General features: G+C 31.0%; 1 protein-coding gene across 1 annotated transcript in view; it reads left to right on the forward strand.

The window, feature by feature from the left end:
* Positions 1-25,911, forward strand: part of LOC142644562 (cucurbitadienol 11-hydroxylase-like) — a 32,199-nt gene extending 6,288 nt beyond the window's left edge. The window contains exons 3-10 of the mRNA XM_075819147.1: positions 22,532-22,862; positions 22,956-23,108; positions 23,208-23,453; positions 23,555-23,644; positions 23,745-23,823; positions 23,915-24,021; positions 24,136-24,263; positions 25,623-25,911. Of these exons, the coding sequence (XP_075675262.1) occupies positions 22,532-22,862; positions 22,956-23,108; positions 23,208-23,453; positions 23,555-23,644; positions 23,745-23,823; positions 23,915-24,021; positions 24,136-24,263; positions 25,623-25,716 (1,228 nt within the window). The 3' untranslated portion in view covers positions 25,717-25,911. The remainder of the gene's footprint in view (positions 1-22,531; positions 22,863-22,955; positions 23,109-23,207; positions 23,454-23,554; positions 23,645-23,744; positions 23,824-23,914; positions 24,022-24,135; positions 24,264-25,622) is intronic.
* Positions 25,912-26,728: the final 817 nt, after the last annotated feature.

Genomic DNA, 26,728 nt, shown 5'->3' on the forward strand with positions numbered 1-26,728 from the left:
TGTCTGAATTGATGAATGAGTTCGTAGCGATGGAAGGCCTCTTTAGTACTTTTATTGTTGATGCCAATATGGCTGAAACTTCTACTTCTCAACCTAAGTCGAAAGGCAAGGGTAAAAAGGAGACGAAGAAGAAGAAGAAGAAGAAGAACTTTGCCAAGCAAGATGGTAAACAAGTTGCCTTAGGAGTTGCCAACAAAGGAAAGAAAATCAAAGGAAAATGTTTTCATTGTGATGAGAAAGGACATTGGAAGAGGAATTGTCCAATGTTAAGGCTGCCAAGAATAAAGGTATGAAAAGTACATTCCTTCTTGAAACATGTTTGGTACAGAATCCCAAAGATTCTTGGTGTGTGGATTCAGGTTGTACTAATCATATCTGCAAATTTTTGTAGGCGTTTCTGGAGACCAGAAAGCTAAATGAAGGGGAAATGGTTCTTACCTTGACTGATGGGAGCAGGATTCCAATTATAGCTACTGTAGTGTTTAATTTATGTTTTGAATCTAGAGTTTTAATATTGGAAGATTGTTTGTATGTACCTAATGTTCGTAGGAATTTTATTTCTGCAATTTATTTAGGTAAACATAGATATTATGTTATCCTAAAAGACAATGTTGTAATAAAGAAAGATAAAATGTTTATATGTTCTGGCAATATTGTAGATGGTCTTTATATTTTAAATTCGGATAAACATAAATTATACAATTCTGAACTAGATAATAACTCTCATGTAAAATTATTAAAGAGAAAGTTTCCTTCTACAAGTGATGCATATCTTTGGCACTTGCGTTTGGGTCATATTAATTCAAACAGAATTCAAAGACTTATCAAAGATGGACTCTTAGGGACCATGGACTTTGATGGTTTTCCAGTTTGTGAATATTGTTTAGAGGGTAAAATGACCAAACAATCTTTTAATACAAAAGGTAGAAGAGCCCAAGAGTTGCTAGAGTTAGTACTTTCAGATGTATGTGGTCCTATGTCAATCCAAGCAAAAGGTGGCTATGAGTATTTCATTACTTTCACTAATGATTACTCTAGATTTGGTTATGTGTACCTAATGAAACGGAAGTCCGAAACATTTGAAAAGTTCAAAGAGTTTAGGGCTGAAGTTGAGAATCAATCAGGTAAATGCATAAAGGCCATTGGATTTGATTGAGGTGGTGAATACCTTCTTGGGGATTTTAAGGATTACTTGACTGAAAATGGGATTATATCCCAGTTGGTGTAGCAGAATGACTCTTTCAGATACGGTTAGATCCATGTTGAGTTATTCGACTCTACCAATTTCTTTTTGGGGATATGCCTTAAGTACTACAATGTATCTTTTGAATTTAGTACCTTCGAAGTCTTTTCCTAAAACACCTGTAAAGTGTGGATTGGGCGTAAGCCTAGTATGAGACATCTCCATATTTGGGGTTGTCCAGCACATGTGTTGAAAGGAAAGTCTGACAAGTTAGAATCTAAAACAGAAGTAGTATTCTTTGTAGGATATCCAAAAGGACTTGTTGGAGGTTTATTCTATAATCATAAGGATAATAAAGTATTTAGCACAAATGCCAAATTCTTGGAAAATGACTATATGAATGATTATACTCCTAGAAGTAGAGTTGTTTTGACTAAAATGAATGAACTTATAGTTGAACAACCAATGGATGAAACTAGGGATGATGTGGGTGTATTAGATACACCATAAGACATTACTCATGAGATGACTAGTACACAGGTGTCTCGTTATAGTGGGAGAATTGTTCAGCCTCCTATAATATTTATAGGTTTGGGAGAAACTTATGAAGTTATCCCGGAAGAGGCTGAATCGGATCCTACACTTATGAAGATGCAATGAATGATATAGATGCACATCATTGAGTCCAAGCTATGAAATTTGAATTGGATTCTATGTATTCCAATCAAGTATGGGATCCTGTAAAGGTGTCTAACGGCATTAAACCTGTTGGTTATCAATGGGTTTACAAAAGGAAGAAAGAGATAGACGGAAAGGTTGAAACTTTTAAAGAAAGACTAGTGGCAAAAAAGTATACACAAAAAGAAGGTATTGACTATGATGAAATTTTTTCGCTAATAGCCATGCTTAAATCTATCAGAATTCTCTTCTCCATTGTTGCTAATTATGATTATGAGATTTGACAAATGGATGTCAAGACAGCATTTCTTAATGGCAATCTTGAAGAAGAAATTTATATGATGCAACCAGAAGGTTTCATAGCAAAGAACCAAGAGCATATGGAATGTAAGTTGAAAAGGTCTATTTATGGACTTAAGCAAGTATCTAGGCCATGGAATATCAGATTTGATCAACCAATCAAATCATTTGGTTTTGAACAAAATCTTGATAAACCATGTGTGTACAAAAGACATCGAGACAAAGTAGTAATGTTCCTAGTGCTTTATGTTAATAATATTCTACTCATTAGAAATGATGTAGAGGTAATGTCATCAGTAAAAGTTTGGTTGTCACGCAAATTTGAAATGAAGGACTTGGGTGAAGCTAACTTTATTCTAGGGATCAAGTTTTGGTGAGATCGTAAGAATAAGATGTTAGATTTATCACAAACTGGGTATATAGATTAAGTTCTAGAACGGTTTAGCATGCAAAACTCCAAGAATGATTACTTCCTTTTAGACATGGAGTTTTTTTGTCTGACGACCAAAGGTCTAAGACTCTTAAGGAAGAAAATATAATGAGACAAGTTCCTTATGCTTCTGCAGTGGAAAGTCTCATGTATGTCATGCTATGTACTAGACCAAATATCTGTTATTCAGTTGGCATGGTCAGCCGATATCAATCAAATCCAAGACTTAAACATTAGTAAGCTATAAAGCATATTCTCAAGTATCTATGGAGAACAAGAGATTATATGCTTGTTTAACATAGTGAGGATTTGATTCCCATTGGTTATACAGATTCAGATTTTCGGTCAGATCTTGATTTTAGAAGTCCACTTCAAGTTGTGTGTTCACCTTGGGAGGTGAAGCCATAAGTTGGAGGAGTGTTCGGCAATCTTATATTGCGGACTCCACCATGGAAGCTGAATATGTTGCTACTTGTGAGGCGGCAAAGGAAGCTATTTGGCTCAAGAAATTCCTTTTTGGTATTGGTGTTGTGAGAATGGAGCAAATTCTCATTACATTGTTTTGCGACAATAGTGGAGCGGTTGCACAATCCAAAGATCTGAGAAATCATAAGAAAGGAAAACACATTGAGAGAAAGTACCACATTATTTGAGACATTGTTGCTCGAGGAGATGTAGTAGTAGCAAAGATTAATTTTGCAAGTAATCTAGCGGATCCCTTTACCAAAACCTTGCCATAAAGGACTTTTGAGTCACATTTGGAGGGAATGAGAGTTAAATTAGTGCACAATAGTCTATAGGATAAGTGAGAGATTGTTAGGATGTGTGCCTTAAATCCTATTGTATGATGCTATGTATAATATTATGTATGACTTAATGTTATGATTAATAAAGTTGTTTTATTATTATCTTAAATAATGGTAACATGAATATTTAGACATTATCATGTAGTCCATGAGATGCATAGTACGTGATTTATGTGAAAAGTTACAGAAGATATAAATCACAAAATCTTTGTAAACTTAGAATTATAGTTCATAGTCAGTGATGAAATTGGGCATTTCATCTGCGAAGATTATAACATATCAACTAAGATGATTTGTCTTGATCATGGAAGTAGAGACTTCTAGTTGATATGTTGATATGCTTTAAGAGTTAAGACATATTGAACTGAACTGTTACAAGATCTATTATTCTTCTAACGATTGTCAAATGAATAATAAATCTCAGGATTTCTATTTGCATAAACTTTTAATTCTAAGAGAATAATGGACCTGATCATGAGGTGTAGGTTGCTTTGATATATCAGGAGTGAGATTTAAAGTCACGATCAAAATCTAAGTACGTTGGGCAGCTACATTTAGTGTTGATGGAACATATATTCTCAAGATGGAATTCATAATCTCTTAATGGAGATATAAAATATTCCCTTGAGATAAATTTAATGGATTTGGTTATTCAGAGTGTTAGGCCTAACCACTTTAGTAAAGAGATACTAAAGTATATATTTATGAAATTGGATTTCATAAATATATGATAAATAACTTAAAGGATTAAATCGGGTACTCAAGGATTAAGATGTAGTATTCTTTAAAGTGGCAGTCTACATTCATGACTTTGTATTACTATGAATATTTTATGAAGGGGTTGCATGTATAATAAAGTTTTGGGATATAATTTATTAATAAGGCCTAGAGTGCAATTATATTTATATAGTGGTATTAAATATAATTAATGGTAATTTTGGACTTGTCAAGAGTTGACAGAAAAACCCAAGGCCCATTGAAGCTAGTCTCTTATTGGTCCCTTTTGGTCCCACTCCAAGCCACACACTAAAGCCCAATTGGAAAGGCCCAATAGGCCAGCCCAATTAGATAATCAGCTAGTTATAAAGAGAGAAACATACATAATTTTTTTTATGATAAGAGAAAGAGAAAGATACATCATTGTGAATCGGTGTGTGTGAGTGAAGCCACTCAATTATTCTCCCTTTAAAATTGATTAAGAGACCACACTTCTTGGGCGTAAAGTGGAATTGGTGTGAAGATTAAAAGTGTTCCCAAGTACTTCTAATCTTTTGTTTTGAATTTTACCACACCAAGGTACGCTATCTTGCTCTTAAATTCTGAAATTTAAATAGTGCATGTTATTAATCATGAATGAAATAGATTCATGTTTGTTGCTTCCGCTGTGTGTTTTGTATGATATACAAAACCAGATTTTCCAACAGTTCTACCTTTGGTGGTATGGTAGGAATCTTGGCCAAATTTTAAGTGATTACCAAAGGTAATTGAAGTTGCCATCAATCATTGGGTTTTTCTAAGGTATGATTGGTGACATGTTTCTAGTTGATTTTATTACCAATCCTAAGCTAAGAAAAATGTCATTTTTCCTCATTTAATGTGGATGGGGAAAAAATCTTGATTCTTGAGTCCTGAAGTTTGGTTACATGTTGTGAAGGTGTTGGGTATCCCACAATGCCTGACCAAGGACAGTCCTTTGTTTTGATAAAATCTTAATTTTCGAAAATTGGCAGTAAAAAACATGATTTTGGCACTGGTTTTCGGGGCTTAAAATACATTGGGCTTTGAGGTTTGGCTTTTGAATAGGTGTGGTTCCAATCTATGCTTTCCTAAAGCATTCGGGTGAAGTACCAGATTTCTTGGCGAAAATTCGGCGACTTGTCACCTTACTTTGGCAGCGAAAATTAGGCATCACTTACCTTAGGTGAAATGGACTGTGACAATCACATCGGAAAGGGCGAGCAGGTATATATATACATACATCATGCACAATGCGAGCACACAGAGCAGGAAGGTAAATGCCTACATCCTTAGAGCATGACCCAAAATATAGATGCTGGAAAGTAAACAGGGGTCGCCATGCTTTAGAGATGAGAACGAATGGTACACGACATGATATACCTAATACAAACCATCTAAGAGAGAAAGGAAGAAGGAAGAAAGGAGGGTGGGGTTAAAAGAGTACATAACCAAAAGGGATAAGCTAAACTCCTAAACCTACTGAACACAGCCACTTGGCTTTACATGCTTGCACTTACGCCCTTTTTGCTTGCGCCTAGGAGACCGCACCCTAGCTCCAAGCGTTCTTGCTCCATGTGTGTACATGCAAAGGCAAAGACAAGAAACCAGCATACATGCAATGGAAGGGAAAAAGGTGCGTAGATAATGCTTAAAGGGTACAAAGCAAACAAGCAAGATAGATATCGCAAGCATAATATGTGGCGGGAGACACGACAAGCAAGAAAGCAAGCAAGCAAACAAACAAAAAAACAAGAAAGAAGACAAACAAGCAAAAGTCACACAAAAAGTGGTGTCCATGGGCACAAATGTAGGTCTGCATGGACATGTAAGCAAGCATGTGAAGATGCATAGAAAGCCAACAAGTGGCACAAACAAGCGTGGTAAACATATCATCGCACAAAGCAGAAAAGGGGAAAGATATGCACGAAGCAACTCGGCATCCGGAGATGCCTCCCAAATAGTTACCCCCAAACAAGACCTCATGGGTGTCGGATGTAACCACACAACTACAAACCCACTAGGGGTGTCAAGCGTGGCTAAGCCTAGAACTAGAGAGGCTAACACAAGCATAAAACATATAAGCAAGTAAACATAAACATGCAAATGGGATGATCTAAACCCTTTGATATGGGCCAAGGTGTATGGACGAGGGCCAAGACCATAGGGTCAAGATCTCAATCCTACCAAATGGCCAAAATGCAAGAAAATGCGATAAAAGGAACAAAATGGCTACAATAGCACATGGCATGACAAACAAGGTCTAGGCTTAAGCACATAAACATGTCATGAAGCACGCAAACACATAGATGATGGCATAAAGCATGTAGAGAACAACAATCTAAGCATGTGAGCACATCGATCTACACATATAGGCATGAAAATGCACGTGCAAACGTGTGAATGTACATCTAAACATGCAGATGTAAGCATAAAAGCTTGGAAGAACACCAAATCTAATCATACAAGCATGTGAACACATAGATCGAGATATATAGGCATGTGAAGACATGGATCTAACCACATAACGTGGCAATATAGGCATAAACACATAATGCAACTGCAATTATAAGATTCATTTTCGATCTTAAGGGGTCATAAGCAAGGCATAGCCCAAATCATCACACAAGCATGTGAGCATGTGACCCTAACATTAACATAGATCAAAAGAGATGGGAAACACATAGCAAAACATGACATAAGGCGTAAAACGTGTGGGTCGAGACAAATAACGTGAGAATGAGCATAGAAACATGTGGATCTAGCTGAATAACACATGGAAAAATAGATCTAGGCACCAACACAATGTCATAAAACACAAAGCACATAAATCGGGACAAATAACATGTGAGCAACATAGAAACATGGGTCTAAGCTAAGAACATGCTAGAAACAAGATAAAATAAAGAAACATGCTAGAAAAAGCCGTAAATCATATTATTAAGGCAAAAAGAGCAAGAAACATGTTAGCAAAAGATTTAGAAGGTTAGGGGTGTGGATAGTAGCTAAAAAAGTTACATCCATACCCCTAAACCCTAAACCTTAGGTGTAGAATCAAGGAAAAGAAGATTGGATGCAAGAATACTACCTTGTATTTTTGGTGAAGAGAGAAGAAACAAGAGACTTTGATATATTTTTGTGTGTTTTTTATGTGTTTTTTGTGTTTGGAAGAGGGAAAAAATGTGTAGAAAAACTAGGTAGAGAGCAAAACTCCGAAAAATAATCCTCCCTTTTGTCTGAAGGGCGCCTGGGGCTTTTTATAGCCCCGGCATGAATTTCGCGGTGGCAGCAATTGTAAGGCCGTCGGCGGCCTTTGAAAGGCCGCCACCTTGAAATGGCTATGGTGGGTCGATCTTGACACCCCTAAAAATATTTTGACTTCCTGATTCCAAAAAGTTATGGAACTTAAAAATCTAACGGTCGGATCAAAAGTTATGGCTCCTGGAAGTTAGCAGTGCATCGATCGGTGCGTTATCCCGGCTTTCGTGATATCTCGGCCTTTCTAACTCCGATTTTGACCCATAAATAGTCATTGGAATGAGAATTTGATAATCTTCGCAATGACGTTGGTTTCAAACCGTTTTGATGGCTAGATCAAAATTAAGGTTTTTGGGCCCACTTAGGATCAACTTTGGGTCAAACATGGTCAAAGTGGCCAAAAATCTCTGAGAAGCTCAGGTTTGATGTAAAATTATGAAAAGTGTTGTTTTGTGAGGGTTTTGGCCTCGTTTGACCTTTGGTCAACCTAGGGCTAACCATGGGCATTATGGTGATTTGAGCTGAAAAAGGTACTTTGAGTGCTTCGGTGTTTGAACGGATTAGGCCATGGAGAGGAAATAATATTTTTGGATTTTCGGGGTTCGACACGCAAATCGAGGGCGGACAAAATATGGTATCAACAATACATTCAGTTGATAAAAATTAATTTTATAAATAGCCAATAATATGAGATATTATAATTGCCAATCATTCATAAAATCTATGACTTGAACAAAGGAATCCATGTATAGTAATTTGTAAGACTTTAATACGGTTGAAACATAATATCAAATTTAGATTTTATATGTTGGTTAGGGTTAGGTGCGCAAATCAATCAATCTATAGATTCATGCTCTGTTCATAGTATTTTTATATGTTATCAAATTTTTCCAAGATGTGGAAGGAGTTGAACTGTATATTTGGGATCCTAAAAAACATTGTTGACTTGGTAGCATGTTAGTAGTATAGTTTGGTTCATTTTCTCCTTCTTTAAACAAATTTAATAAGTAATAGAGAAATTATTCACTAATGGGACAGGTTTTATGGATGACTTGTAGATGGATAATTACAGAAAAATAGGTGCAAAGAATACTCAACTAAGCTAGAAGTTTTTTAAGTAGTTTTTGTGTTTCTCGTTTGCTTTACTTTTATCTTGGCTATTAATGTATGTTTATGCTGCATTTTTCATTGCTTTCCTGACCAACACGTCATTTTTTATTACTCTAATATATATATATATATATATATATATATGTGTGTGTGTGTGTGTGTGTGTGTGCTAGTATTATGCATGTGTGATGCACGGCTTAATAAAAAATCATGTGTAAACTAAAGAAAATAAGAAAATATTTTTTAATTAAATTAAAATAAAATAATAAAATAGATAATTAAAATAAATTAAAGAGAAGTAATCTTTAATTTTAAGTTATATAATGAATGCATGTGTGTAAGATTAGTTTTTTTTAATATTTTAAAATCATATATAAGTCCAAAATTAACTATGGAACTAATATAATAAGAGATGGCTAAAAAATATATAAAACGAGTTTGTAAAATAATATATTAAGCTTTAAGATCAAGTAATCACCACCGCATATTTAAATGAAAAAATCTTGAATTCAATAATTAAAAACGATGAAAAAAATATTTGAAAGCTTAATTAAGTGGTAACCTCAATTTAATAGTTAAGAATTAAGAAAAACTTAAATTATTAAATATTAAAAAATAAAAATTGCTAAACATTAAAAAATATAAGTAGAGAGACTTAAATGATAATTGATTTTTTTTTTCATTGAAAGTGAGGGAGGCACCAAATTTCACCCTATCAAATATATGTGTATTATGAAAGAGAAAAAAAAAAAGAAACAAAAAAGATCCTATGAAATATATGTGTTTAATGAAATAGAAAAAAAGAAAAAGAAAAAGAAATGATAGAGTTAATAACCTTGGAGAGGAAAAGAGAACTTGTAGCTTTCATTGTAGGCATCCTTAAAGTATCGTTTAGCAAAAAATATTTATATTTTTTTTCTGACTGATTTTACTATTAAGCGATAGTATAGTTTCAAGTTAAACTCTAATATAAAATCTCATCAAATTATTCCCTATGATCTAATCTCAATTTGTAAATATACTTGAAGATAAATATGAAAATAAAAAATTGTTGATAACCTTATTTTTAGATAAAGGAAGGCATAACTGATATAGATTTTTGCATAAGCAAACATAATGAAATAGTGCAAACGATTAAAATAATTTATTTTTTCAAAAGATAATGATTTAGTTTACAAAATTTTATCTTTTAAAATTTTCATATGTTAGTAGGACTATAGGAATTGTCATTGACTAAATAAATAAGACACAATTAAGAAAAGTAAAAAAAAAAAAAAAGTTAAAAAGTACTTGCAAAGAAAAATTATATGAAAAATAAACATGACTAAGCTTATTACCTTCATTTGTATTTCACAATAAATTTATTATGAAATAATGTGCGCAATCGAAGTAGATGAGTTTGCAGTTTTTTTACAACAAATTTATTGTAACAGCATTAACATCCTAGTTTGTTGAAATATTCATAATTCAAGAAGATTAGTTTATTGAAACAAATTTATTATAAAATAAATGTACACAATTGAAGTAGATAAATTTGTAATTTGGTACAACTTTATTATGTAAAATAAATGTATGATTATATTGGTTACCTTCAATTATTCATTGCTTATATGATCCATTTGCAAGAATAGTGTTTCTTTGCTTTTTGTTGGTTGAATCTACATATCTTGATAGTCGTAAACTCATAATGGATTTTTGTGAAAATTATAGAAAAATAAGTGCAAAGAATACACAACTAAGCTAGAAGTTTTTTAAGTGGCTTTTGTGTTTCTCATTTGCTTTATTTTTAGGACAAAGTTTAGCTATAAAATCAGTTGTAACCTTAGGCTACAAACTCACTTAATATCTTTTTATTGGAGGTGAATTTTGACAAATCCATCATAAGATTACATCTTCTTCTTATATCCTCTATTTTTGCTAAATTTCAAGAAAATTAAAAGATCAATAGCTATATTATCAATACATTTTTAAATTGCAAGTTTTTGTAATTTAAAATTATGCATAAAATACGAATTTATAGATTATATAATAAATAATATCCGATTGACATAAAATTTGACATATGTATTAAGAGCGTAAAGAACATGCAATTCAACAGTTAGATTTTCAAAATATGCAGTAATATTTATTTTATTGAGTGAGTTTGTAATCTAAGGCTACAACTAATTTTGTAGCTAAACTTTGTCTTTATTTTTATCTTGGCTGTTAATGTATGTTTATGTTGCATTTTTCATTGCTTTCTTGACCGGCAAGTCATTTTTTTATTACTCAAATATATATATATATATATAAACTGAATTTTTATATTTACTAAATTAATATAAAAATAAATAAAATTAGCATTATACAAACTGAGTTTAAAAAAAAAAATATTTCAACTCAAACATATCATTTGAAATTTATGTGTAGTTGTGTACTATTTAAAACACATTACTAAACACATTTTTCTCTTTATGATAAATATGTCTTTTTAACAGCATTTTTTAAATCACATTATCCACATCATATTAAACAACATTATTCAAACTCTTCTATCAAACAGCCCTAAAAATTTCAAGTGGGTCATGGCCTCTTGGTCATAGATTGATTTAAATAAAATAAAATAAAAACTAAAAGGCGAAAGAATTGTTATTAATGTGTAGATTTGACGTGAATGGGTTTAATATTTTATTGAAAAATTTATATTACGAGTATTTTTATTGGACCAAAATCCTAGAAGGTCAAATCTGCCATGTGTGGTTAAAAACTTCGTATCAAGCAATTTATACATATAATCTATATAAGCTTTGTTTTCCCAGCTGGTTCCGAATCCAGAGGGTAGAATGCAATTATAATCACGGTCAGGTAAAATTGTCATGTTAGTCGTCCCCTATTTATTTTTTCAATATTAAATATAAACTTTGTTTTAGCTTCTAAAACCCTGAAGTGTCACATTTTTGTAATATGTGAAAAGTAAGAACATGACAATTCTTTTTTTGGTTAAAGAATATGACAGTTCTTTTGTTCCGGATATGACAGTTCTTGTACACTGTCATCTTCTCTCTCTCATGATGATGTTATGAGCTAATCAAATGTGAAATAAGTCAGTCACACTTGTACCCAAAAATTATTATGATAAACTCCAAACCTCTCATTTTTCTTTTTTAATCCCCAAACCTCTCCCCTCGCCCGCTTTTTATTATTATTTTTATGCACCCCAAACCTCTCCCTTGACAGATAATATAAACAATATTTTACAACACCCAATATATATATATATATATATATATATAACCAATTCCAATTAGAAGACGTCTAGTTTTGAGAATTTATAAGAAATTCTAATAATAGAAGCCTCTTAATTTTACATATCATCTAATTATATGTTATTTTTTATGTATATTTTCTTTTCTTTTTTATTTGTTAATTTATGCTTATTTTTAGCTGATGGTACGCGGTTCTTTTTCTCCCTCTCCTCCTTTTAGTCTCTCAAATCTGATGGTCTCTCTTTAAGCCGGAAGCCTCCACCTCTGTAACTCTCTTTCTAAGCATTTATACAGCATCATCCAGTATAAAACCTCAAAAAGTTATATACTTATTGTTTGTCCTGCAGTTAAATCATAGCCCCAGTGGAGTATAGTATACATAGATCAAAAGATTGCAAATTTCTGAATTCAGCTGACAATTTTTTGACTTTTTATGGATATTTATGTCCATTTCTTTTTCTATCAATTATGTCCATCTATTAAACCTACAATTAAGTCTACTACTCTAAACCTACTGAACTTAAAAAGTAATGTAAAATACTAGTCTCACACCCAAATAGTGGTCTAAAGCCACCGATAGATTCACATTTTTTTAATAATATTTTATATTATTATTTTTAATATTGCTTTTTCAAATATTAAACTATTCAGTATTCAACTATTTGAGATAGTTTACATAAATAATGTGTTTAGTGGTTGATATATATATATATATATATATAACCGAAGTCTTTGACTTTCTGTTGACCTCTTCAGAACTGGCCACATCATTATCATTTTATAATTTTTTAACAAAATTGTATTTTATAATTTTTTTTAGTCTTATCTTCTTCTCCTATAATTTCCAAGTTGTTAAAAATCTTAATTTGATAACAATCCAAATTCTTCTACTACAAGTTATTTGTTCATATCTTATCAAATTTTTTTTTTTTTTGGATAAATAATAAAACGAAGGCAACCACTGCCCACTATTATGGTTTATTTATTTAAAATATGCATCCTACTTAGTTGATATCTATACAATACCTGTAAGAAACTATTTTAAATTATAAAAATAATTTTTCTATTAACTTTTAATAAATAGTTTTTTCATATAGGACTTTCTATTTGTTTTTTTAAAATAGATCTGATTTTAAATTTAACTATTTCGTGCATAACACAGGTTAGCGACTAATAATAGGAATAAGTGAAGAAAGTGACTTTAACTTAAGAAAATAAACCAACAAGTTAGAGTTCTAGTTATCCCTACTTGTAAAATCTATCCTCATTAAATAAAAGATTTGTGGTTCAAACTACATTTACACCAAAAACAAATTAATATTTTAGTCTAATGATAAAAAAAATCATTATACTTTGGAAAATAAATAAATACACAAGCAAACAAGCAATATTTTCGGCAATATGGCACTTATAAGCTAACATTAAATCTATTCTAACATGTAATACATATCATCTTTTGACCATATATAGATGTGAGATAACCATGCTTGTAAGTTGTAACGACCTTGAATTGATATATATTTGATAGAGTAAAAGACCCAATAAGTCGACGCATTCTTATAATGGTTTTGCTATAGAAAATTAGTAAAGATAACAAAAGTGACAACTGTCGTACGACAAAAAATAAGAGATTTAAAAGAGCCAATGGATTTAACTTATGGCGTAGTTGTCTGAAATTATTTTCCTCATTATCCTAGCCACTTTTTTTTTTTTTAAAGAATTAGTTTTGGATATTCTACTGTTCCTAATAGCGTAACAAACATTCACTATTTAAACATTGTTCGATATTGATTTCTCTAATTGTTAACTATGTATTCTAAGAATTTAAATTGTATTTTTTTTGAATAAAAAGTAATAGGATTTCTCATAAGATTTCTTCACTTCTTATGGATTTGTTTGGTTAGGATTTTGAGAGATTAATAAAGCTTTTTTAAAAACTAAAAATCTATTTTCAACCATAACTCATCATAGATTTTTTTTTTCTTCTTTTTTTACAAACACCATTTTAAACTGAAAATATAGTTTTCAGATGGCTTATACAAACACACCCTATATATCATCATCATGAATACAAATTTCTTAGACTGTTTTTTGTGTTTTACTTTATTTTCCACCAATTAGTAGCTATTTGCTTCTAAGGGTTCTCTATAAAATATTTTTATCCAAATCGATCTCCCAGAAATGCGGAAAATTGGATTATGTACTGTACGTTGCAGTATTGGTCATAGATTTTACTTACTGGCTTAAACAAATGGAGCAATCCAAAGTGCAATGGAGTCCTCCCTCCAGGTTGCATGGGTCTACTACCCCTTATTGGAGAGACCTCAGTTAGTTGATTGTTCCTAGTTACTCTCTAGACCTTCACCCATTTATCAAAAAGAGAGCTCAAAGATTACATGCTACTAATTGAGTGCGTTTTTATTATTCTTATTTTACTTTATACCTAGTAATATATATATATATATATATATATATATATATATATATATATATATATATATATATATATTCGGATGTGAATAGTGACAAATCACCATTGGATTACATTTTTTTTCTTATATTCTCCATATTTGCAAAATTTAAAAAAAAAAATCAAAGATTAATAGTTATATTATCAATCAAATCTTTGAATTTTGAAGTTTTGTAGTCTAGAATTACATAAAAATTTAAGTTTATGAATCAAATAGTAAATAACATCTGATTAACATGAAATTTGACATGTGTTTTAAGAACATTAAGAACATGCATTTCAATAGTTAAAATTTCAAAATATGTAGCTATATTAGTTTGTTTAGTGAGAGTTGTAGCCTTAGACTACAACTAAGTTTGTAACCAAACTTTGTCTTCGAATTTTGTCCCACTTAACAATATATTAAGTCATTAAAAAAAATCCCTATAAATTTATTATCTAACTAAATTTTGAAAGAGATGTAACTTGTAACATTGATAATAAGACTATTATGCAAAGATTTCAAAATAAGAAAATTTGTAGAAGAAAATTGTAAGACTTTATGTATTTGTGTTTGTGTGTGTGTGTGTGTGCGCGCGCATTTTGGTTAATATATGAAGTTATATTTTTTATTAAATTTTGGTCAATAATGACCATCCTGAAAAATATTTCTGAAGCCACCACTGACAAGATTCACCATCGTCATCTTCTCTAGGTGATGGAGGAATCCAGTTTTGGTTGGGTATTTTGTTGGTGGTCCTTTGAAATTTTATTTTTTGGGTTTGGAATGTGATTTCAAAGGCCAAGGAAATAGACTTTGATTAAGTCTTCTGTTTGTGTTTAATAAATAATGTCCATGTGGCTTGATATGTTTTGTGGAGTATAGAGTGGAGTATATAAGTTGAGATAGATTTAAACTCTATATGAACCAGGGAAGTCTATTTCGTACCGTACCGGCCGGTATTTACCGTTCTGGTACCTTGGCCGGTATAGAAACAAGGTTGTTTCGAACCGGAAAATATACTGGCCCATATCGAGTCATTTAGGCCATATCGGAGGAAATATCGGATTCTGGTCGGTAAATGCATATCGGACCGGAAAAAGAAAAACGTTTCTTTGTCACTCTCACCTTTCACCGGCAACGATCTCTACATTCTTGACCTCAAGTTGGGGTCGTGGACTGATTTGGCTGCTGCTACTTCATCTTCATCTTCATCTTCTTCTTCTTCTTCTTCTTCTTCTCCTCTCTCTCTCTCTCTCTCTCTCTAGTCATCTAACTTTCTATTTCTCGCTCTCTTTCTCGGTTTTTTTTTTTAAACTTTTCTTGCTTTTTCAAATATAGTAGTATTTGCTTTTTTATTTTCTCAAAGCATCTAATAGTTTGAATTGGTTCACAATATTTTGACACGTGGTTTGGCTTTTATTGAGTTTGTGGGTGTTTAATTATTTAATATTTATATATTTTTGACTTCCCACTTTTATATATATATGTTGATTTATGTTGATAACTCCATCAAAAAATAAAAATAAAAAGTTGCCAAAGTGATAAATATATATATATATATATATATATATATATATTTGTTTGAGAAGGTGCCAAAGTGATATATTGAGTTATTAGAAATATAACTTTGTATATTGTATAAAATAATAAAAAATAGAGGTAAGTCGGAAACGATACACCTGTATTGACCGGTAACTAAAATATATTGTACAGTAGGCCAAACCGGTACAGTCTTTGGTACGGTATTGATTTCCTTGATATGAGCCCCTTTTACCCCCAAAAAAAAAAAAAATCCATTTTGACAATTCAATAAAGTCTTGTTGTTCCACCTACTACCAAAGTCTTCTAAAAAAAACATAATCTACACTGACAATCCATGCATAGACATGCTGTCTTATATCATTATTATTAATATATAGACAATGGTTATAAAAAATAAAAAATAAAAACATTATTATTTAGACAAGAATACGTGGTCTTATTTTATGCAATATATTCATAGGTACTCACAAAAAAGTAGAGAAGAGTCTATATATATTGATTGGGCTTGTTATAGCAGTTCTCATAAGACTACTTCACTTATATATCACATCCATTTCTGAATAGGGAAAGCAAGAGATATACCAGCCAAACCCCTACTTAATTGCTTCTGAGGGTTCTAGTAAGATAATATCTTTAACCAAATCTGCAAGAAATGTGGACAGTTGGAATATGTATTATAGCAGTCCTGGTCATATATTTTACATACTGGCTTAACAAATGGAGCAATCCCAGGTGCAACGGAGTCCTCCCTCCAGGTTCCATGGGTCTACCCCTTATTGGAGAGACCCTTCAGTTGATTGGTCCCAGTTACTCTCTAGACCTCCACCCATTTATCAAAAAGAGAGCTCAAAGGTTACATGCTACTGATTGTGTGTGCGGATTATTATTATTATTTTACTTTGACAACTAGTACTGTTTGTGTGTTTTTATGGTATATATAACATTTGTTATAAGTATATATTTTAATATGGACAAAATTTGATTACAAACTTAGTTGTACCTAATAGTTACAATTCCCATTAAACATAATTATCATTGCTACATATTTTGAAAATTAAACTTTTGGATTGTATGTTATTTAAGTTCTTTAACATATATGTCAAATTTCGTGCAAATCGGATGTTATTTACTATTCAATACATAAATTTGAAATTTCAACATTTGATTGGTAATATAGCTATATATTGATCTTTAATCTTCTAGAAATTTTGCAAACATAAAGTAGACAAAAAGAAAATGCAATCAATAGTGGATTTGTTAAAATGCACATTTAATAAAAAGATATTTAGTGGAATTCTAGCCATTAGTTACAACCAAATTTGTATCCAAATTTTGTTTTTTATTTTTTAATTTTTTTTTTAATTTTTTGTTAAATCTTTCTTTTGATGGTCACATGCATCATGCCATCTCACTTATTTGATGCCAAAAATACAGTAATTGAAGACTTAGATAAATACACGATGGTCTTTTATAGTGTGGGTAGTGGTTTAAAAAAGAGATTGAACTTTAGGGAGGTTGTCTGGCTTGATCGAACAATATTGACTTGCTGAGAATTTATCCTCATGTCAGAGAAAGAAGAACCCTTGACTGCGACCTAGGGCAACCTGACGGTTGAACAAAGGTACTTCGATGGTTAAGTCAACCCTGAAAGCGTTCTTAGGTTAGAATTAATAGAGTAAATTAATCAGAGATAATATATCTTGGTCACTGAAATAAATGAGTCTTTATAGGGTCGGATGAAGCTGAATTGGTACAATGGTCCCCCAAAGGCGGAGCCAGTATCTTTAGAAAATTTTTTTTTTTTTTTTTTTTTTTTACGTGATAGAATTTCTACTCTAGTTTAATCTAAGCGTATATGTGTGTGAAGCTCTCTGCTGAAGACTTGAACCCTGACCCTTACCTCCCACATCCCACAAGCACTTATACTTGTGGTTGAAATTTTTTGGCTTTGAACATGTTGTAAACTGTTTTTTCCAATTTATTTTATGGTCGTTTATAAAACTATCAAGGTGTAGTATTTAAATAAGTCAAAAGTAATGCCACAATCACAAATTATTTACAACATCTTTACAAAATGTTTATATGACCAAATGGTTTGTAAAATAGTTTGTATTTCTAGCATTATTTATAAGTCAAGTGGTTCATTAAAAAACTTTTTGTGACTAAAACTATACATAAATTGTCTTTTTAATTGTCACATCATGAGTTGAATTCAAATTATTACCTTTATCACAAAGTTCTTAGAGGTTTAAGGTGAAAATAATTTGAGTTGCGGAGTTAGCAACATATTGTAACTATCTAAAAACAAAAAATCTTTGGGGGCCCAAATTAAAATATCTTAATTAATTTTTTCTGTTCACACACTACACACCCACACCCGCATAGATAGGTTTAAGTTACACATGTTTTAAATAATTGATTTTTATAATGGTTAAAAATAGTCAATTACCACACCAGCAAACTTCATTTAAGGGTATTTTTCTTTCTCTCACCCTATTTATTACAACAATTGATTTCTCTCTCCTTATTTATTTATTTATTCATGCGGTCAAAATGAGTACATATATACGTATGTGTGTGTGTATGTATATCACAATCCGATATAATTTTCTTTTATTCCACCCTTCTTGCTATGGAGACTTGTGGCATAATATCACAGTGCTCCATCCCGTCACTTGCGTTACATATAGCCATATACGTATGTGTGTGTATATACATATTGATGTTATTGGGATTTATTTTAAGCAAGGGGTAGGCGGGACCAGGGTATTGGTGCCATCATTTGAAACTTTTCAGGAAGATTTACTGTCTCTAACGTTGAATAGTTATCATTCAAGTGTTTAAAAGATCTGATTTGGATATCAAAATTCTAAGTAGTGGGTTAATGAATAAATAAGCAAATTATTGATGATGTCCTGATTTTACAATTATTGTAATATAACCACAATCTAGGAGCAATATATTTCGGCTACTCTGTTTATGAAGTATTTCATTCCACAAATTATGCTATAAAAGAAACTGCAACTCCTACTTTTGTTGGTCTTGACAAAATATATTTCCCCTCTATTTTGTTGAAAAATGCTTTTAAATTTATCACTATAAGACAAAATATGCTTCCACTTTATTTTGTTAAATATGCTTTCAAATTTATCGCGGCAAGGAAAAATAAAAATAAGAATACTTGCAAATTGAAGTGGATGAGGTCTACATACAATTACAACTATGAAAATGATGGAAAAATTATGTATAGTGAACTGCATACACATAATATGTATATTGTCAAAAACTTTTCTCATTTTGACAGCATGAATAAATAAATAAGGAGAGAGAAGTCAATGGTTGTAATAAATAAGGTGAGAGAAAAAAAAACAATAAATTTTGCTAATGTGGTAGTTGACTATTTTTAACCATTAGATTTTATAGAAATCAATGGTCTCAAAAAGGTGTAACTTTTTTGGAGTTACACCAACTGTAACTTGAACTCATCTCATATATATGGGTTGGGTTGGGTTCAGGTTACACTTGGTGTAACTCTAAGTAATGTTATACCATTCAATAACTTGTTATAAAATTCATATTTTGAAAATCTCATCATTGAATTACATGTTTTATATGTTTTTAACATTCTTGCTAATTTTCATGTCAATTGGATGTTATTTACTATTCGATACATAAACTCATATTTTATACATTATTTTAAACTACAAAAAATTGAATTTAAACAATTCATTGATGACATGACTATTAATCTTTGATCACCATAAAAATTTGCAAACATGAAAAATATATGAAGATATTGTAATCTAACGGTGGATTTAACGGTAAAATTGTCAAAATTCACATCCAATTAAAAAATATTAAGTGGTGTAATATTATTTAGAGTTACATCAGGTTTGACTTGAACCCAACTCTCTCTCTCTCTCTCTCTCTCTCTCTCTCTCTCTCTCTCTCTCTCTCTCTCTCTCTCTCTCTCTCTCTCTCTCTCTCTCTCTCTCTCTATAAAAGCTTAGATGTAAATAAAGTATTTTATAAAATAGTAGGTAATGCTATTTTAGAAAATTAAAATAATCAATATGCAATAAATTTCTTAGCAATTTCATTTTTACAAGAAACAACCGATTTAGCTAAAAAAACTTGTACTTGGAGATTAGGACGTTCTTTGCAAATTGAAATTTCCATGGTAGAATCAAAGGTGTATTTGCTTTCTAGATTGCCATCATCAATATTTTAAGAATGTATCAATAGTTCTTAATTTTGACATATTTAAATTATGTTAAGGATTGGTAATAAATCAACCAAATCTTATTAATATCAGATATATTTGAGAAGATTTAAATTGAAAAAAAAATGAATTTAGCTGAATATATTGAAGTAACAAAATTATTTTGATTGAAATAAAATATGCATGGATGATAAATATGAATGATATATTTTTGCCTTATACAAAAGGAAATCAATTAAAATTTGGTGATAAGAAGTTTAAATTATTTTGGGAAAAATAAATAGCATTTAGGAAAGAAACTTAAATTCTTACTATGGCTTGATATGGAAGAGTAGTATCATAGTGTGAATTGTGAAACATTTAGAAGTTGGAACAATGTTGTGGATTGTGAATCACTATATATATATATTGAGAGAGAGAGAGAGAGAGAGAGAGTTTTTAAGACCAATATGAAATTAAAATAGGGTAAATTATAAATTTGGTTCCTATCCTTTATACTAAATGTCAATTTGTTCTTAATCTTTCAAATGTGTCAATTTGGTTCCCATTTTTTTTTTTAGTGCTATGTTAATTTTGTTCCTACTGTTATTTTTTGATGGAAAAAACTGATGTATTAAATGGAATAGTAAAAAATTATTTTCCATGCCACATCAACTACCAATTGTACTGCCACGTTAGATTAAAAATAAAATAAATCTACACAATCAAATTCAACTCATAAATGGTTATAAAATCCCTAAAAGTCTCTCTCTCTCTCTCTTCGTATAATCTCCATAGCTAGCAAATGACAAATTATTGGTCTCTCTGAGTTATTAAGAAATTCAAAAGAGGGGCATGACATATATATCACAAGTTCGAGCAAAATATAAAGTAAGACTCCGAGCCAAAAAAAGAAATATATATCACAAGGAAAAGAATATTGTAGTAAAAGTTTACGGCATTATTGCCTTTGAAGAAGTATAACCTTTAGGTCTGTTTTTAGGTCCATCAAAATAAAATAAAAAAGTCTGTCCTTAGGTGCATGAGGGTCCTCCTCCAAGCCCATTGGTCTTTCTTAATTGACCCTACACTGTCCCATACTTTCTTCTTGGCCAAGAACAAAGGTTTTGGTTGAATCAGGGACTTTGGTTCCATTAACTCCAGGAGCAACAGGTGTATTTTGTGGCGCATGCAGTTCTTCTCCCATGACTGTTGTCTTTCCAATGTTGACCCTAGATTGCCATGTATTTTCCTCATGCCTACTCTTAGGAACCATAATTGTCCCACTAAGTGTGGTCTCGTATCTATCTTTTTGGGCTAGAGGGCCCCCCCTCATGGTTGTTGACTTCTCAGAGTTAATCCCAGAAATCATGAGATAGAGAGAACAAACCTGCTGCTGCCAGAATCCTTGTCGCCAGAGTCGCTATTTGAAACTTGATCTTGACCCAAAGTGAGAGTGAGAGTGAGAGTGAGGGTGTGGGAGATGAATCTGATGAGACAAGAAGTTAGGGATTTCGGTTTTTCCCCAAATTTGATCTCAATGCGTGAATATTTTGTTTTAATTTGTTCTAGTTTTTTTTTTTTTTTTTTTTTTAAAAAAAAAAAAAAATCTAACATGGCAGTATAATTGATAGTTGATGTGGCATGAAAAATGATTTTTTACCATTTTATTTGATATATCAACTTTTTCCATCTAAAAGATAATTGTATGGGCTAAACTGACATGACAATAAATAGGTTAGGGATTAAATTAACATAATTGAAAGGTTAAGTATTAAATTGACATTTAGTGTAATTTACCCATTAAAATACAATGCATGTATATATTGAGTGATATTTTAATGTAAGAGAACCCACAAAAAAGATGATATATTAATCGCATTTTATTTCGCCTAGATAAGCCATCCCCCCCCCCCCCCCTCTCTTTTTGGTTCAAAGTCAAAATTACAGGTATGAAATAATAAATAAAAAATGATAATTAGATAGATACTAAATAAATCTTACCTAATTTTATGTTGATATATATGTAATCATCCCAAAAGTTTTTTTGGTTATTAAAAAAAATTTATGAAGTGGAAAATAATATTGCATAAATTATTTGATGTCTTATTAGCTTTTTTATTTTTTATTTTTAGTATCACTACTTCTGAAAGAGGAAAATATTCTTCTTCTTTTTCTCAATTGTCAAAGCTGTAGCTTGTTATTTTCCCTTTTTCCCCTACCTTCATTTTATTTTTATAGGTTGTGAAGCATATGAACATGGAAAGAGTCGAATTTTTTTATATTTCTTTATATATATATATGAATCTTGACATATAAAAAAGATGATAGTGTATTTAATATAAGTAAGATAAAAAAAAATTAGAATAAGTCTTGTGACAACTTGTTGAACTAGTAGATTGTGAGAGGAGAAAAATAAAATTACTTTTAATGATGGGCTCATGTGAAATCACTTACATCTTGTGATCTCAACAAGTTGTGTTTATAAAAAAAGTTGGAAAAAAATAATAATATATCAATGTAAAATGCATAAAACAATACTCCCAAAAATAAGATTATAAATTTTTAATCAATTTTTTCCCTCTCTTAGATACGGACCAATATTTCGAACTAGTGTGGCAAGTCGACCTGTAATAGTATCAACAAATCCTGAATTCAACAATTACATCGTTAAGCAAGAAGGAAGGTTAGTTGAAATATGGTACTTGGATACATTTGCCAAGTTTTTTGGGATGGAAGGCGAAAATAAGATGAGTGCACTTGGTGATGTCCACAAGTACATAAGAAGCATCACATTGAATCACCTTGGTGCTGACGCCGTTAAGGAAAAGTTGCTTCCTCAAATGGAAGAAATTGTTAACAAAGCCCTACAAACATGGTCAAGTCAGCCTTCAGTTGATATGAGAGATGCTGCTTCTAAAGTAATTTTCAACTTTCCCTTGATATAGACAAATTTCCTTCACAGTGTAGTGCCCTTTGGGTTATGACATATCTATGTTTCTTCCATATTGTAGATGCTTTTTGATTTCGGTGCGAAGATATTCTTTAGTTATGATGCTGAAAAAATATCACAGATGAAAATGAGCGAGAAGTTCACTAATATCTTAGCAGGTTTCATGTCATTTCCCTTGAATATCCCTGGTACTACATACCATAAATGTTTAAAGGTAATCAAAATAACAAGAAATGATCAACTTTCCCAAATATCATTTGTTTGAAAAATTAGTCTGATACTTTAATTTTAAATTTTACTTTTCATTTACTAGGAGCAAAATGAAGTATTGAGCATGTTGAGGAAAATAGTAAAAGAGAAGATAATTTCAACTGAAAAAAGTTCAGAAGATTTGCTTGATCAAGCTATAGATGACATGGATAAGAAGAAGTTCTTGTCAGAAGAATTTCTCGTCACAATGCTTTTTGCGATTTCATTTGCTAGCTTTGAGTCTTCAGTAACATTATCATTAACTCTGAAGTTAATTGCAGAGCATCCTGCAGTTTTACAAGAGTTGACGGTATGTAAATGTACAAGAACATTATTTTTAGCACACAATCTATATATATGTTATATGTAAAGTAATGATGTAACTAACATTGATCATGTATCATTTGTTAGGATGAGCATGAGGCAATTCTTAAGAGCAGAGAGAATCCAAACTCCGTACTCACATGGGATGAATATAAGTCAATGACTTTTACACTTCAAGTGGGTTCTACAATCTCTATATGTTCTAGTCTCTCTTGGAGGTGTTTGATGAATTCAATTAGCTTATTAAAAATAAAAATTTTGTTGTGTTGATTTATAGGTAATCAATGAAGCTCTTAGGATGGGAAATGTTACTCCTGGGTTACTACGGAAAGCACTGAAAGATATTGAATTTGATGGTATGTTATCAGATGCATATATTTGGTTCAATGTCTTCATATTTATATCCAATTACGAAGTGTAAATGATTGGCCAAGTGCATGCCTACAGGATATACAATTCCATCTGGTTGGACCATTATGCTTGCAAATTCTGCTCTTCAATTAAACCCAAACATATACAAGGATCCACTTGCGTTCAATCCTTGGCGTTGGAAGGTATGTGGTTACAACCTTATTAGAAGGAACAAATGATCCAACCAATGTTATTGCTGTTTATTTAGGGAAATCTCCTTGACAACATCTTTTTTTTTATATTAAAAATGGAGCCAGGATCTAGACCCATTGGTTGTATCTAAGAATTTCATGCCTTTTGGAGGAGGAATTAGACAATGTGCAGGGGCGGAGTATACTAAAGCATTCATGGCTACATTCCTCCATGTTTTTGTCACCAAATATAGGTAATTTGTTCCGTTTTATGATTTAAATTGTGCTATTGCCGCAAAGGAAACTTTTTCTCCCAGGTTTGTCATGGCATAAAAGAAACCTCTATTGAAATTGATCTATTTAAAATTCAAAATAGATAGAATAAATTTAAAGATTTTTTAAATAAATTTTTAGTTTGGTAGTTGGAGGAAGAGAGACTTGAACCAAGAGAGTTAATCTCATACCGAAGGCTGTACCGGTTTGACCAGTGAAACGATATATTTCGGTACCGGTCAATACTGGTGTACCGTTTCGGGTTTATCGTTATTTTTTATATTTATAAATATATATGCGTGTGTGTATATATTATAATAAATATAATAATTTACCATAAAACATTACCTCAATTCAGAACAAATTATTCATAGTTTTAAACCTTAGCATCAATTAAAAGAAAAAAACAATATTAAAAATAAAAAACTTAATTATTCATTGCATACTAAGAGCATTCCTATCAAAGCTTTTAAAAATTTTAGCATTTAGCATCTCAAAATGACACTTTATCAATTTTAACAACTCATTTTACAATACACCCAATATCAAAAGTTTTATTTTTTTACCATTTCATTTAAAATAATATAAACTACTCATTAAAATAATAAAAAACAACTACACAAACTACATTTTCCACCACAAGCATTAAAATAATAGTTTTTTTTTTTTTTTTTTAAAGATTGGAGCTACAGTGAGCTTTCAAAGATGAAAGCTCACTATAGCTCAGATTGTATTTTTTTTTTTTTTTATATAAGTTTAGCATGTTTGTTGTAGCTTCCTTTTTGGTACTTTTTACAAACTTGATGTTAGAATTTAGCATTTAGCATTCTTAATAAGAATGCTCTAAGAAAACAGATAATACTCATAAGTTAATGCAACTAAGTTACCATTCTGCTCTTACAAAAATTCAAAAATTACAAAACTATAAAAAAAAGCTTCTTTTTTTTTTTTTTTTTTTTGTATCGGCCGATATGTCCGGTACCAGTTAGTATTGCCCGAAATTGACCAGTATGACCGGTATTTAAACTGGTACGAAATATTGGTGTTTCGCTACTGGTATACATACCGGCCGGTACGGTCGGTACCGGTACTGGTACGGTATCGACTACATTGATTTGAACACTGGATATCTTTGTTGGAAAGACCAAAAAGTGTCGATTGAGTTACAAGATTTTTGTCAAATTTAAATATTTATTTAGTGTCACATCATTTAAAACAATTTCATACAATCTTAATTGTGATATGAATCTATAAATTTAAGTTGTGAGTAATATGTAATATCCCACCACATCGAACATGATCCTCTTTATATATTTCTATATTTATTTTTTTTTTTATAGGTGGACAAAGGTCAAAGGAGGAACCATTGCTCGAAATCCTGTTTTGGAATTTACAGATGTCCTCCACATGGAATTCTCGGTGAAGAGTAATTAAATGACATTCCTATTTCATGCAAAATAATGGATACTTCTATATTGAAATAAGATGTTATGATTTCACGAAAAATAATTGGACACTTATCCAAATGCAAGTACATTTTTCTTGTCCTATTGTATATGTATTTTAGGGCTTTGATTGGGTCACTTCCAAGTTCCAACAATACATCATTTATAAAATGTGGACATTGTGTGAAATACTATATATTTGAGAATATGAAATAACTAGTCTCTAACTCGTGCTATGTACAAAAAGCTTATCTATTTATGAGATAGACTAAAATAATTTTATAAAAAATTTAAGAAACTACATCATTGCATGATTTGCTCTTATATGACTTCAATTTGTGTTACAATTTGATGAAGAAGTCATTGTTTGAACGTGCAATGGTTTACAAAAAATTTTGGCAGATAGTTTCAAATACTGCAAAAAAATAATTCAAAAATTTAGATATTAAAACTTTTGAAAGACCAAAAAATATTAAAGAATCAGATGATTTACTGCTTAGAAATTATTGAAAAAAAAAATATGACTAAACAATAGAGAAATATAAGAGAGAAATAGGTTACATTAAAAAGAATAATTTCAATTATTATCTTGTAAAAAATGGCTAAAGAGAGTTTGGTTAGTACATGTACAAAAATTACTTTTTACAAAATAGATGAAAAACCATAAAGTAATTTTTTTTTTTTTTAACAAAGTAGAGGAGAAGTAAATAATATAAGAAGAATTCATACCTCTACTTGGCTTTAAAAAAAAAATATTGGGGTTTGCTTTACTTTTATAGTGTTTATGATTAAGCTCACAAATTTGGAGATAAATTATCAATGTTTGAGTTTGAGTTTAAGTTGGACTTGTTAGAGAGATAGAGTTTCACTTCTTGTTAAGTTTGGATTAAACAAAAATAATTTTGTTTAAAAAAATGATAATGATGAGTTTGAGGTTGAGTTTAAGTTGGACTTGTTAGAGGGATAGAGTTTCATTCCTTGTTAAGTTTGGATTAAACAAA

Source organism: Castanea sativa, chromosome 7 (assembly GCF_040712315.1).
Source record: "Castanea sativa cultivar Marrone di Chiusa Pesio chromosome 7, ASM4071231v1".
NCBI lineage: Eukaryota > Viridiplantae > Streptophyta > Magnoliopsida > Fagales > Fagaceae > Castanea > Castanea sativa.